This window comes from Megascapheus bottae, chromosome 27 (genome assembly GCF_031878675.1).
Source record: "Megascapheus bottae isolate mThoBot1 chromosome 27, mThoBot2.hap1, whole genome shotgun sequence".
NCBI classification, from domain to species: domain Eukaryota; kingdom Metazoa; phylum Chordata; class Mammalia; order Rodentia; family Geomyidae; genus Megascapheus; species Megascapheus bottae.
Window position 1 is genome coordinate 6351341 of NC_143535.1, and position 13868 is coordinate 6365208.

General features: G+C 42.8%; 2 protein-coding genes across 3 annotated transcripts in view; one reads left to right on the plus strand and one right to left on the minus strand.

The window, feature by feature from the left end:
* Positions 1-13790, plus strand: Bud13 (BUD13 spliceosome associated protein). Its single transcript, XM_090319458.1, has 10 exons — positions 1-177; positions 2657-2750; positions 4171-4255; positions 5894-6694; positions 9084-9301; positions 9840-9945; positions 10758-10896; positions 11302-11486; positions 11943-12024; positions 13435-13790. The coding sequence occupies exons 1-10, from the start codon at positions 35-37 to the stop codon at positions 13526-13528; spliced, it is 1947 nt and encodes a 648-aa protein (XP_090175584.1). The 5' UTR covers positions 1-34; the 3' UTR covers positions 13529-13790.
* LOC150045538 (uncharacterized) overlaps positions 4247-13868 on the minus strand; it is a 24305-nt gene continuing 14683 nt past the window's right edge. The window contains exon 11 of one of the 2 annotated variants that reach the window (XM_090319459.1): positions 4247-4376. In XM_090319459.1, the coding sequence (XP_090175585.1) occupies positions 4292-4376 (85 nt within the window). In that variant the 3' untranslated portion in view covers positions 4247-4291. The remainder of the gene's footprint in view (positions 4377-13868) is intronic. The other variant, XM_090319461.1, reaches the window with a different exon arrangement.

A 13868-nucleotide genomic window follows, 5' to 3' on the forward strand; every position in this document is an offset into this window, starting at 1 on the left:
TGCGCGGCTCCGTCTCCGCGCTTTCGCCGCTGCCATGGCGGCAGCTCCGCTGCTCTCCAAGGCTGAGTATCTGAAGCGTTACCTGTCCGGGGCAGATGCTGGCGTCGACGGAGCCTCCGAGTCCGGTCGCAAACGGCGAAAAAAGCGTCCGAAACCTGGCGGGTCCGGCAGCAAGGGGTGAGTGGGCTCCGGCGCCGGCCACCCGGGGCTGCGCGGCCCAGGGCCGCCAACCGCCGGCCGGGCCCGGGCCCCAGCCCCGCTCGGGACTCGGCGGGCCCGGGCCTGGCGCCGCCCCTCGAGCCGTTTCCCGAGTCGGCGTGCCCCCGGGGCCGCTGCTCCCGCCGGGGCGCCGCCTCCCGCCCCGCCCCGCCCTCCCCCGGGACTACTTCAGACGCCCGAGTCGGCCCGAGAGCCCCCAAGCCCCCGGCCGCCCCTGCCCCAGCCCCGTGCGTGCCTGTCCTCGGAGCGCCGAGGAGATAACGGCCCCCTCCGCTCCGCACTCCTCCGCCCGGAGTTGGGTGCCTGGTGTCCGCACAGGACGACGGTGGCCTTGCGGAGGAGGTGAAGGCTGAGATTGGGACCTGCCCGGGCCAGGCCCAAGCTCTCTCTCACCCAGAAGGCTTCTTAGGGGACATGGCCTGCGACAGACAGCGTAATTTGGGGCTTGGTTTCAGCTTCTAGCGTCCAGAACCACGACTGTCGGGGGTTTGTTAGCCCTCGGTCCCTCCCGACCCACACAAGGGATAGAGAGAACAGGACCAGGACAAGCCGGGAAAGGAGAGGGCCGGCCGACTGCCGGCACCCAGCCCGCCCTCACCGGTCAGATGGGTCGGGGAGGCCCGTCAAGGCAGGAGCTCGTTTATTGAGGAAGTCCACTCAGCTAATACAGAGTGCAGGAGCCTCTCAGCACAGAGGTGGGCAGGGCGGGGAGGTCCGCGTCTTTACTCTCACTGTAGACCTCAGCAGAGAGGGATAAAGCAAGAACACATTCGTACCCACTGGTAATCAAGTCTCAGCAGAAAGAGATTCACAATACCGACCATACAGCTCAAACTCAGGCATGGCGTTCACACATGACGGCTCATTTCTTTGTGTGGTTATCTCACTCTGATGCAGATTCATGGGTCAGCCTGACCCTGCACTCGGCTCCCAACACCTGATGAAAATACATTTCTGACTCTTGAGCTTGTTCCTGGGCAACCTCTGGAAACAACACCCCATGAAGTCAATTAGCTCCAAAGAATGGGTCCACTTTTTTCCACCGCCGACTTGATTTCTTGACTTATTCTTGCCCTTGCCTCCTTCTTGAGTGGATTCCCTGTCTGCAGTGCCATGTATTGAAAACAGGTTAAGCTTTGGAACAACACTGATCAGAATGTGAATTCTAATCTTCCCACTTTATAGGATGTGTGGCCTTGGATAGGATTTTTTTTTTTTTTAATCTGAGTCTGTTTCTCAATCTCCAAAGCATACTTGTATCAAATGATGGAATGGAGATGTTTTATAGTAGTTTTTTAGATGACTTCATGTTACAGCTCATCTGTGTAACATTTATTGAATACAGTTGTCCTTCACTACCTTTGGCTGGGAGGAACTGGTCCCCCAAATCCACAGATACTCTCATTATACTAAATGACATGGTATTCCTATAAATATTAAATTATCCACAGATGAAGTATCTTAAAAACTTCATTATCTCTAGATAACTTATGACACCTAACTCAGTGTGTTAGTGTCATGGTGGGTTTTACTGTATTATTAGGGACTTGTGAGCAAAAGAAAAATCTGTATCTGTTTAGTACATGTGCAGTTTTTTTTTTTCCTGAATATTTTAAATCTGTGGTAAATTGAGTTTTCAGATGCAAAAACACATGGAAATGGAGTAAATACCTATTTTTTATGCCAGTTACTGAACAGTGTTGAAGAGACCTCTGAGTAAGAATACTTTTTCTCTCCTAGTCCTGGGGCTTCCGCTCAGGACCTGAACACTGTCCATGGGCTTTTTCAAGGCTAGAGCTCTACCACTTTTTTCTGTGTATGTGTTACCGAGGAATTGAACCCAGGTCTAGCAAACACTCTACCACTAGGTCACGTTCCCAGCCCAGAATAAGAATACTTTAATCAGTGTAATGTAGTAATGCTCACCTGTTATTCCAACACTTGGGAAGTTGAGGCCGAATAAGGCCAAAAAAATGTCCAGGTGTGATGGTGTACTCCAGTGAGCCCAGCACTTGCGAAGCAAAGAGATTTCAAGTTCAAGGCCTGGGCTATATATAGTGAGTCCCTGTCTCAAAACCAATAACCAACTAACCAGCCAACACTAGTCCCAATCCATTAGAAATAGAGGCTTTATATAGGTAATTATACAAGTTAATGATTTAATTCTTTCATAAAAATACAGTGAATATATTCCAGCAATATATAGTAGAGATTTTTAGTCCCAAGGAAGTTATAATTATGCTAGGACCAGGGGAATTCTCATCCTAGGCATCAAAAGATGACCAGTAATAAGATGAATAGGCCGGCAGTGGCATGGGATTAGTGTTCATATAGACAGAATCTGAACTCTGGAGGATTTTGATCTTATGTTAAAACAGTAAATAAATTCTTAGATTCTCTCTCAGATCTTTTTGATGTTTGTATTCTTCCCATTTAGAATGCGAATTGTTGACGATGATGTGAGCTGGACGGCAATTTCTACCACTAAGCCAGAGAAGGATGATGAAGATGATGATGGAGATTTGCCTGTGGTACATATCTTTTGGGAAATCTTTTTGTTTGGACTTTGACATGATGTAAGCTTCTTAGCCTTCTGGGGAAAAAGCTGAGCACAGGGGAGCACTAGAACTTGCTAGCTTAGTCAGTACTCTAGATTATTCTGCAGGATTATTTTTGTTTTTGTTTTTTGCCAGTCCTGGGCTTAAGCTCAGGGCCTGAGGACTGTCCTTGGATTTTTCTCAAGGCTAGAACTCTACCACTTGAGCCTCAGCACCACTTCTGGCTTTTTCTAAGTATGTGGTACCAAGGAATCGAACCCGGGTCTTCGTGCATGCTAGGCAAGCACTCTACCACTAGGCCAAACTCACAGCCCTCTGCAGGATTATTTTATTATTTTGTCCTTGTGTTTTCTCAAAGCTAGAGCTCTACCACTTGAGCCACAGCACCACTTCTGGCTTTCTTATGTATGTGGTACTGAGGAATCGAACCCGGGTCTTCGTGTATGCTAGTCAAGCACTCTACCACTAGGCCAAACTCCCAGCCCCAAATACAGTCGATTCTTATAAGATAATGAGCTCTTTGTCAGCGAACTCCCTGGCAGAGGTTTTTAGTTGTTAGGGATAATACAGAAAAGATTCTAAGTTATTTTGGAGTTTGGAGGATGCAAAATAAGGTCTTATCTTGGATTCTGTGTATGCCTGAATGACTTCCTTTGGTTTGGATTCAAGAAGACCTGTCAGACTGGGCCTGTTGGCTTATTCTTACAATCGATGCTACTCAGGAAGTTTGGGAGACTGAGGTTCTGGGAAAAAGAGTGAGACTGCATCAAATGAACTGGGCATGGTTTTTATACCTGTGATCTGTTATCTGAGAGGCATAAGCAAGAGGATTACAGTCAAGGCTGGCCCTGGGAAAAACCGTGAGATCCTAATTGAAAATAAAGCATAAACAAATTGGAGACATGGCTCAGGTGGTAGAGTGCCTTTTCTAGTAAGTATGAGGTCCTTAGTTAAAAAATCCCTACCATCAAAACCCCTCTATCATTGTGACTTCCCACACAATAAGAAGGGTTTGTAGGACCTAAAGTCCTTCAGTTCTAGGAAAGATAGAGAAGCAGCCTGTTGAGTATTTTGGCTCTGTGATTTTGGCTCACAAGTGTCAGTTGTATACCTAGGAAGTTAATACAAAGTTTGTGACAAAAGAAATTAACCTTTGGAGGGAAATTGAGTAGCCAGCAAAAAAGTCTGCAATGAAGCCAGAAATGTGATAGTCAGATATTTATGGAGCAGACTTAACTGAGAAAACCGCCTACTTCTCTGACCACTTCTGTGTGGCTGTCTGTGCACTGTTAGTGTTAGAAATGGGCGTGGCCATGCCTTCAGGCTCTGGACACAGCTGGCTTTCTTAGCTGGATTTCGTGTTGCCCTCAGCGTAGCATCCTTACTCCCGCAGGTGGCTGAGTTTGTGGATGAGCGTCCAGAGGAGGTAAAACAGATGGAAGCCTTTCGTTCCAGTGCTAAATGGAAGCTTCTGGGAGGTGAGTTCCAGAAATAGAGAAATCTAAATTTCCCACTTATAAGATGGGTCTGTTTTTCTTTGTACACTTTTCTTCTTGAGGAATGCACAGGTTATATGATGAATGATGTCTGTCATGAATCCTGAAAGATAAGAGTGGGAAAAGAACTCAGGAATTTTTTTGGAAGTACTAAGACATGTTTTGGTGTTAGGGCTATGAGGACAGAATGTGACTCATTCAGCACCTTTTAGCCCCCGCTTCTCTGGTCTAGGTTAGGAGAGCACTTGATAGAGCATTAGGACCTTTGGGGGAGTCTACAAGGAACAGTTTGGATGCCTTGGCTGTTTCCTACCTTTTCAAAGACCAAGGTTTTTGTCCTTTTTAATTTGTGAGTGAATTTCTCTGTTTTCTTTTAAGTGTTGACATTTTTCTGTTATATTCTGCTTGTCTACTCTAGACCCTAGCTCTAAACTAGTAAGTTAAATATCTCTCCTCCCCCTCTTTCTCCCCCTTCCTCCCCACCCCCCTGCCGCCAGTCCTGGTGCTTGAACTCAGATCCTGGGTGCCATCTCTGAGCTCCTTTTTTAAAATTTTTTTTTGCTCAAGGCTAGCATTCTATCACTTGAGCCATAGCTCCATAGCTCCACTTCTGTTTTTTTGGTGGTTAATTGGAGCTAAGAGTCTTTTGGACTTTCCTGCTCTGGCTGGCTTCAAATCTTGACCCTCAGATCTCAGAGTCCTGTGTAGGTAGAATTACAGGTGAGAGCCACCACCCATTTAGCTTTTATTTGTGTTTGAGCTCCCCAGGAACTCAATAGCAAGAACTTGAGAGAGAGGAGGAGCTAGAATTTAGATCAGTACTGATTGCTAAAAACATTTTTATTCTATTAGGTTTTAAACTATGTATTGTTTTCTCAGCTATATATTTTTAAAGATTGCACATGGATGCTGGATTCAAGCCTGGAAATAACTGTTTACTTTTGTATCACATATTAGCAACATGACTACAGATTAATCTTTCTGAGCATATAAAGTGTTGATAACATTATGTCCTAGGCTTGTCATGAGAATTAAGTAATCTGTATAATACATTGGTAAGTGATCAGTTTTTTTCTGGTGATTCCTTCAGGCCCCCCACACAAGAGGTATAAAGACATGGACTAAATGTTCAACAGTGTTCATTTTGGGGTTTACTCAACTTGTCTCGTGAAAGACTGAGTACATACTGTATTATGTAGGAGAAATATCTTCAGGAGCCACTTACTAGGGGCCCTTTACAAACTAGGTTTTAGAAGGAACATAGATTGGAGGCTAGAAGACAGGCTCTTGGCTGTCACTTCATCTTTGTAGCTGTAATCACTTTAGTTCCTTAGTGCCTGTGCCTTTCTCTTTATGTTTCTAAGTTGAGGATGGCTGTTATGTTTTCCTTACAGGATAAGGTATCAGAAATTCAGTTAAAATGTTTTGCAGATTGATGACAAATAAGAGGACTTGCTCTCAGATATCCAGAGGGCTAGCTTGCTGCAGCTAAGCAAGAGCCATGTAGACCATTTGCACTTCTTGAGTATCTTTGAGAGTTTTGTTGCTGGGCTCTCTTTTGAACTGGGGGATAGTGTATAGGACATTTCTTGGAATCTGATAATTTGCTTTTGTGTTTAGGCCACAGTGAAGACCTACTGTCACATGGGCATTTCCGTCATGACACCCCAGATCCATCTCCTAGGAGGGCCCGTCACGACACCCCAAGTCCATCTCCTCCTAGGAGCGCCCGTCACGACACCCCGAGTCCGTCTCCTCCGAGGAGGGCCCGTCACGACACCCCGAGTCCGTCTCCTCCGAGGAGGGCCCGTCACGACACCCCAAGTCCGTCTCCTCCAAGGAGGGCCCGTCATGACACCCCGAGTCCATCTCCTCCAAGGAGGATCCGTCACGACACCCCGGATCCGTCTCCTCCAAGGAGGGTCCGTCATGACACTCCAGATCTGTCTCCTCCAAGAAGGATTTGTCATGACACCCCGGATCCGTCTCCTCCGAGGAGGGTCCGCCAAGACTCAGATGCTTTGCTCCCCAGGAAGCCTCATCGCAATTCTTCAGGTGTATCTCCTAGGAGAAGCCATCATGGTTCCTCAGGTATCCCTTCCCCCAGAAGGGCCCACAATTCCCATGATGCATCTCAATCTAGGAGGACTCTGGACTCTTCAGATACGCAGCATCTCAGGAAGACCCGTCATGATTCTCCTGATTTAGCATCTAAAGTCACTCATTCACTGCCCAGAACCCAAAGTAGTAAGGCTCCGAAAAGCACCTCTAGCAGGACTTCTCCACGCCAGAAGGAGCCAGGACCCTCTGATTCCTCACACTCCAGGAACAGAAAATATGAGTATGACCAGGACCTTTCTCCTCCTCGAAAAAAGCAAGCAAAATCCCATTTTGGAGATAAGAAGCAGATTGATTCTAAAGGTAAGTAAGTGCATGGCTGTTCTTGGAGAGATTTAACCCCTGAGACCTTGCTTGTGAATCTTAGATATGATTTTCTTTGGAAAGGTTTTAAAAAATATGAGGCTCAGCTTACAAGACTTAAGAAGTTACAGGGGTAGAGAGCAAAAGTGTTTATTTTGGCTCTACAGAGGTTTGAAATCAACCTCATACTTGCTAGGCAGGTACTTTACTTTTGAGCCACACTTCCAGTTCTGCTTTTCACTGGTGGTTTCTTTCTTTCTTTCTTTCTCTTTCTTTCTTTCTCTTTCTTTCTTTCTTTCTTTTTTTCTTTCTTTCTTTCTTTCTTTCTTTCTTTCTTTCTTTCTTTCTTTCTTTCTTTCTTTCTTTTTTTTTTTTTGCCAGTCCTGGGTTTGAGCTCAGGGCCTGGGCACTGTCCTTGGACTTTCTCAAGGTTAGAGCTCTACCACTTGAGCCACAGCACCACTTCTGGCTTTTATCTATATGTGGTACCAAGAAATCAAACCCAGGTCTTCGTGCATGCCAGGCAAGCACTCTACCACTAGGCCACACTCCTGGCCCTTCACTGGTGGTTTTTAAGATGGGATCTTGCTTCCTGTCTGGTGCTCTTCCTGTAGTTTTGGGATGACAGGAACTTGGCCATCTTGTCTAGCTTCGTTCTTTTGAGATAGAGTCTTATGAGACTTTTCTTCATGGAACTACAATCCTCCTAATCTCTGCTTGGAATGACAGGTATGTGCCACTTCCCCCAGCTGTGGGTTGAGAAAAGGTCCAGCAAACTGCTTCTTGGGATAGCCTTGAACTGTGATCCTCTCATTCTTAGCCAGTAGTTAGTAGGCAAAAATATTTTATATGGTCTTCCATTTATTCTTTCTGCCTCACATGAAAGTACTACATATTTGTTGTAGAAACATTAACATATATAGAAATGTGTAGAGAAACAAAACAATGGGGCACAAAGTTCTTTCGTTCAGAAGACATTGTTGGTAGTATGTTTCAGATCACTCTAGCTTCATATTTTTGGTGTGTTTAAGCCTACTTAGGCAGAAACATACAAGTTTTGCAAGTAATATTGCCTGCTATCTTAACGTTTCCTTAGGTCTGCAGAAAGTTATATCTCAATACAATTATTACTACAGATGGTATTACAGCCCATGAATTAAATTAATTATACGCCAGTATTATTTGCTTTTGATAGAAATTTATGTTTTTATAATTCTTTTTTAATTTTGGCCCATTCTGGGTCTTGAACTCAAGGCTTTTTTTTTTTTTTTTCTACGTATGTGGTACCAAGGAATTGAACCCAGGTTTTTGTGCATGTTAGGCAAGCATTCTACCACTAGGCCAAACTCTTGGCCCTGTTTTTATAATTCTTTAGCAAAGATCGAATGGAAACTGTTGGCCTGTTTTGGATTTTTTTTTTTTCATCTATATCTGTGTAGATCTGGAGGTTCAATTATTTTTAGATAGGTTTCCTAGAAAGCTAAGACATTGATTAGATCAAAAGTACAGATGTATCTGAAACTGTTCATAATCATTTAAGATTGCATTTTGGAAGGTGAATTGTGATATTTGTATCTGGAACTTAGGCCTACTTAGTGATTTTTTTTTTGAAACTCTTGTTAATAGGGTTTTTATTTATCTTTAAATAATTTTATTTATTCATTATTTTTTTTGTGCTAGTCCTGGGGCTTTGTAGTCTGTGAATGAAATATCTGGAATATGTTTCTGTCTTTTGAGATTGTGGGATTTTAGCTGTAGTATAGATGAGTGTATTGATATCTCAACATTAATCTAACTAAACTAGTCCCTTGGGAATAGAAACCCATATTCTGCTTACTGTTTTTTTTTTTTTTTTGCCAGTCCTGGGACTTGAACTCAGGGACTGAGCACTGTCCTTGGGCTTTCTGAAGGCTAGTGCTCTACCACTTGACCCACAGCACCACCTCCAGCTTTTGTCTCTGTATGGGTTACCGAGGAATTGAACCCAGAGCTGCACGCATGCTAAGCAAGTACTCTGCCACTAGACTACAATCCTGGCCCTGGTTTTTAAAAGTTGTCTCTGATTCTGTTTTATTGTCATCTGTGTTTTTGTTCAGTAAATAAATATTGTACCCTAGTGTGATAAGTTTTTTTAAAAGATGCTTTAAGGAGAATTTTTTCCCTTTTCTTTCTTTCTTTTTTTTTTTTTTTAATTTTATTGTTTTTCATTTTTGATGGTGTTGGAAACTAGAGCTTGAATCTTGCACATGCTAGACAAAGCACTCTGCCACTTAGCTACATTCCCAATCCTAATGTTTATTGTTTAATTTCTGGACTCATCTCCTAGCCATAGGATATTTCATATGAGTCCTCACCTAGAGTCAGACTTTAGATTCTTCTTCCTACCTAGGTGACTTCCAAAAAGCCTATGATTCAGATCTTTCTCCTCCACGGCACAAACAAAAGCCAGCTCATCAGGATTCTGATTCAGATCTGTCACCTCCACGGAACAGACCACGGCACCAAAACTCTGATTCTGACCTTTCTCCACCACGGAGGAAACAAAATACCAAATCTTCTGATTCTGATCTGTCTCCACCTCGAAGGAGTCATTCTACTGGAAAGAAGGTACAGTGTCCTACTTTATGGGCAGGGCCATATTTATTAATTTTCTCCCTCTTCCTCTCTCCTCTTCTTTTCCCTCTTGTTGGGCTTGAACTAGGATCTCATATATGTTAGGTTATTATCTTTCTTTGCATGATTCTTTCCTTTTGTTAGCATTATATAAGTCCTAGAGACTCAAGCTGAAGTAAATATGAATATAAAGGTCTTCTGAAACTCTCTGAAGGCAGAAGTGACACTAACAAGTTTTCTTATTTTCTGTAATTATATCTGAAATTTGAGAGTCACCATGAGTGTAGCTTGTATACCGAGAAGTGGGGCATCTAGATTCTTACCTTTTCTTTGATGTATTAATGGTTTGATGGTACTATTAAATTTTCCTTGAAATTCCTTCGTTTCTATGTTGTGAGTCATGTGGTCAATAATTGAGTTATAAAGCTAGTGGTTTGGGTTATTGCTACTTTCTAAACATGTACCTAACTATGTAGACTCTTGAACCTCTAAATCACTAATTGACGGTGGATGCTGTTTTCCATTGCAACAGGCTACACACATGTATTCTGGGGCTAAAACAGGGTTGGTGTTAACTGGCATTCAGCAAGAGCAGCAAGAACTCCAGAGACGGGATGAGAGAACCATGGCATTTGAAGGTAAAAATGTGAAAGAGGCAATTTAGGCTTATATATTTCCTTTTCCTCTCTATCAACACCACCACTACTTCCTTCTCCTCCTTTTCCTTTTTCATCTTTTAATGTAGCCTACCATACCTGACTTTTATTTACTGTTTTTATTTTGAAAGTTTTTTTGGCAGTACAGAAAGTTTTTTGACCTCAGGGCTTTTCCCTTGCTAGGTAGGCCCTCTACCACTTGAGCCATGTCTCCTGGTCTTTTTACTTTAGTTATTTTCAGATAGAATTTTTTGTTTATGCCTCCCATGTAGCAGTGAGATACCTCACCTAGCTTTAGTTCTGTGTGTGTGTGTGTGTGTATGTGTGTGTGTGTATGCTGGTATTCAGACTTGAATTCATGGCCTCGAGCTCCAGTTTTAGCTTATGACTGGTATTCTACCACTTGAGGAACATTTTCACTACTGACTTCTTACTGGGTAATTGGAGATCCAAGTCTCTTGGAGTTATCTGCCCTGCTGGCTCCAAATTGCAATCCTTAGATCTCAGCCTCCTGAATAACTAGGATTATGGACATGAGCCAGTGGTACCCAGTTAGCTCTAATTTTAATGGATAAAGTGGTTCTCTGTTTCTTGAATAGTGTCAGTTCTCACTCCCTTTCTCAGTGTATATGGCATAGTTGATAGGAGTTATGTCAGATGTTGATAGGAGCTACTTGGTCTCTGGCTACAAAAATTCTTACATATCAAAATCCCCAGCAGTCATTTCATCCACTAGAATATTATTTCTGATTTTGACACCTGTATTTAAAAAATAATATTTTTATTTTTTTCAGCTGAATTTCAGTTTGCTGAACCTGTTTTTCGAGGCAAGTTTGGTCGTAAGACTAACTTGAAACTGGAGCGTTTGGAGCAAAGGAGGAAAGCAGAAAAAGACTCAGAAAGAGATGAACTATATGCCCAGTGGGGAAAAGGGTAAGGGCGCCATGGAAAGAGAAACCATGTCTGCAGGGACTCAAGCATGTTCTTTCTCTGCTCTTCTTTGGTGCTGTTATGGGGCATGAACTTTATATTGTGGGAATTTACCCATTTGGCTTAGGCTATTATGAAGAGGAAGAGTTTTTTTTTTGCCAGTCCTGGGGCTTGAACTCAGGGCCTGGGCACCGTTCTTGAGCATTCTCATAGCTAGCATTCTACCACTTGAGCCACAGCACCACTTCTGGCTTTTTCTGTGTATCAAACCCGGGGCTGCGTGCATGCTAGGCAAGCACTCTACCACTAGGCCACACTCCTGCCCACGAAGAGGAAGTTCTGCCCGTGGAATAGTGTGGCACGTTAGTGTAGCAATGGAAATGTCAAACACGCTTGTCTTTTGTGCAGACTTGCCCAGAGTCGCCAACAGCAACAAAATGTGGAGGATGCAATAAAGGAGATGCAAAAACCTCTGGCCCGCTATATTGATGATGAAGATTTGGATCGGATGCTACGAGAACAAGAAAGAGAGGGTGACCCCATGGCCAACTTCATCAAGAAGAAAAAAGCCAAGGAGAGTAAGAATAAAAAAGGTAAGTGATCTGGAAATTGTTAGAGCTAGAGGTGACCTATTAGTGGAGAGAGTTAGGATGCCTGTATACATTTTTATGTAGAACAAACTACCTCACACAGTTGTAACATGTATCTGTCTGTCTGTCTGTCTGTCTGGTGCTGGTACTGGTTTTTGAACTCTGTGTCTGAGTGCTGTCCCTTAGCTTTTTCTCAATATAGATACTCTACCACTTGAGTTACAGCTTTACTTCCTGCATTATGGTGGTTAATCAAAGAGTCTCACAGACTCCCCTGCAGAGCTTGGCTTTGAACTGTGATCTCAGATCACAATAGCTAGATTATGGGAATGAACTGGTTGTAACTTTGTTTTAGGGAGTTTTCAATAGGAATTTCTACATAGACTTTTTTTTTTTCTCCATTGTTACCTAACTGTATTTTTCACAGATAGCTAACTTTTTTTCTCATTCTTTCCTTAGAAAGGCCTCGCTACAATGGCCCAGCACCTCCTCCCAACAGATTCAATATCTGGCCTGGGTATCGCTGGGATGGAGTGGACAGGTAATTTTATTTCCTATAGTTTGGTTTCCTTTCCAGCTGGTTCTGATTTTCTCTACCTTCTTAAGTCACTCTACACTCATCTTCTTTGCTTTAATCATGAAGTGAAATATTTGCTTTGCTTTGCTTCTATTTCTGAGGTCCACACATCCTGTTCATGTTTGGAACATTCCTCTTATTTTCTTTTTACAATACTTTTTAAAGTTCTGTACAAGGCTGAGCTCACACCTATACTCATAGCTACTCAGGAGGCTGAGATCTGAGGATCAAGGTTCAAAGGTAGTCTAAGCAAGGAAGTCTGTGAGACTCTTCTTCTCCGGGACCAGCACCAATAATAATAATAATAATAATAATAATAGTAATAATAATAGTAATAATAAAGTTCTGTACAAAGAATTGATGTAGTCCAGATAGGACATCCTTTGTTTTGATTATTAATCACTCCATATATTTTCTGAAGTTTAGAGATGAATGATGGTTTACGGTCTGAAGTTTCCCATATGTTGTGTGTGTGTGTGTATGTGTGTGTATATAGATAGATATCTATATATCTATATATACACACACGTTTTTTTTTTTTTTTTTTTTTTTCGGTTGGTTGTGGGGCTTGAACTCTGGGCCTGGGTATTGTCCCTGAGCTCTTCAGCTCAAGGCTACCACCTTACTCCTGTAGCCACAGTGCCACTTCCGGTTTTCTAGTGGTGAATTGGAGAGAAGAGTCTCACAGACTTTAGTGCCCAGGCTGTTATATCTTTAAAGGGTAGTACTTGAACTTTAGTTCTGTTCATGGGTTTTCGGGATAATGTCTCACCAGATCCCTTCCACGTCATCTATTCACCTGTGAATGTCTGCACTCAAATAGCCTGAGATCTTCTCCAAGCTGAATAAGTCCTCATTCTGTTTCTGTGATACACCGTGAATTTTCCTACCATGGTTTATGCAATTTGTTTCTTTCATAGGTGTGGGGGATGAACCTAGGGCCTTGTGTATTCTCGGGAGGTGCTCTGCCATTGATCTACAACCGTAGCCCAGTGATTTTTATTTTAATGATTGTTTAAGTGTTTATTTAGCTCTGTGAGTTCATGAGGACAGGTGCTTTGTCACATTTATTTTTGTACAATGCCTGCCATAGTGTTCTAATATCTAATGCTAATTTAGTGTTTATTTAATGAATGGGTAAGTTATAAGATGTGGATGTTGGCTGGGAGTGAGTTAGCCTTTTATCAAAGTAAGAGAAGGGTCTGAACAATGGTTAGAGGAGGATAAATTATTTGGTTCTATTGCATATGCCTTAAATATCTTCATATAATTGCCTTTTCTTCACATTCATTATATTGTGAACTGTTACCTTTCTTTTAAGTTAAATGTCTAGTTCCAGGTTCTGGCTGATTAGTATGTCTGTTTTGATTACAGATCCAATGGGTTTGAGCAGAAGCGCTTTGCCAGACTTGCCAGCAAGAAGGCAGTGGAGGAACTTGCCTACAAGTGGAGTGTTGAGGACATGTAATTCTCTGTGTGGGTGTTGTGGGTTGTAGTTGTGGCATAGGACAGCCGGCACCCAGTCCCAGCAGCTGTCTGTGCTCATCATTAGGGCCCACACAGACCAGGTTGACCCAGAAGAATGTTGAAAGACCTGGCCTTTTGCGTGCTCCAGCATTGTCTATTGGTGGCTTTCATAGGAATCAGTGATTTCTACATACCAGGGTTTGTTCTTGGCTAGGCTCTTTCTTTTCCACTTTCAAATAAACGTATTTATTTTTTTAAAAGCATTTCCTAACTGGGTATTTTGTTAGGGGATTAACACTAGCTAATATTGAATCCCTGGGGGATCTTGAAGTTTTTATTTA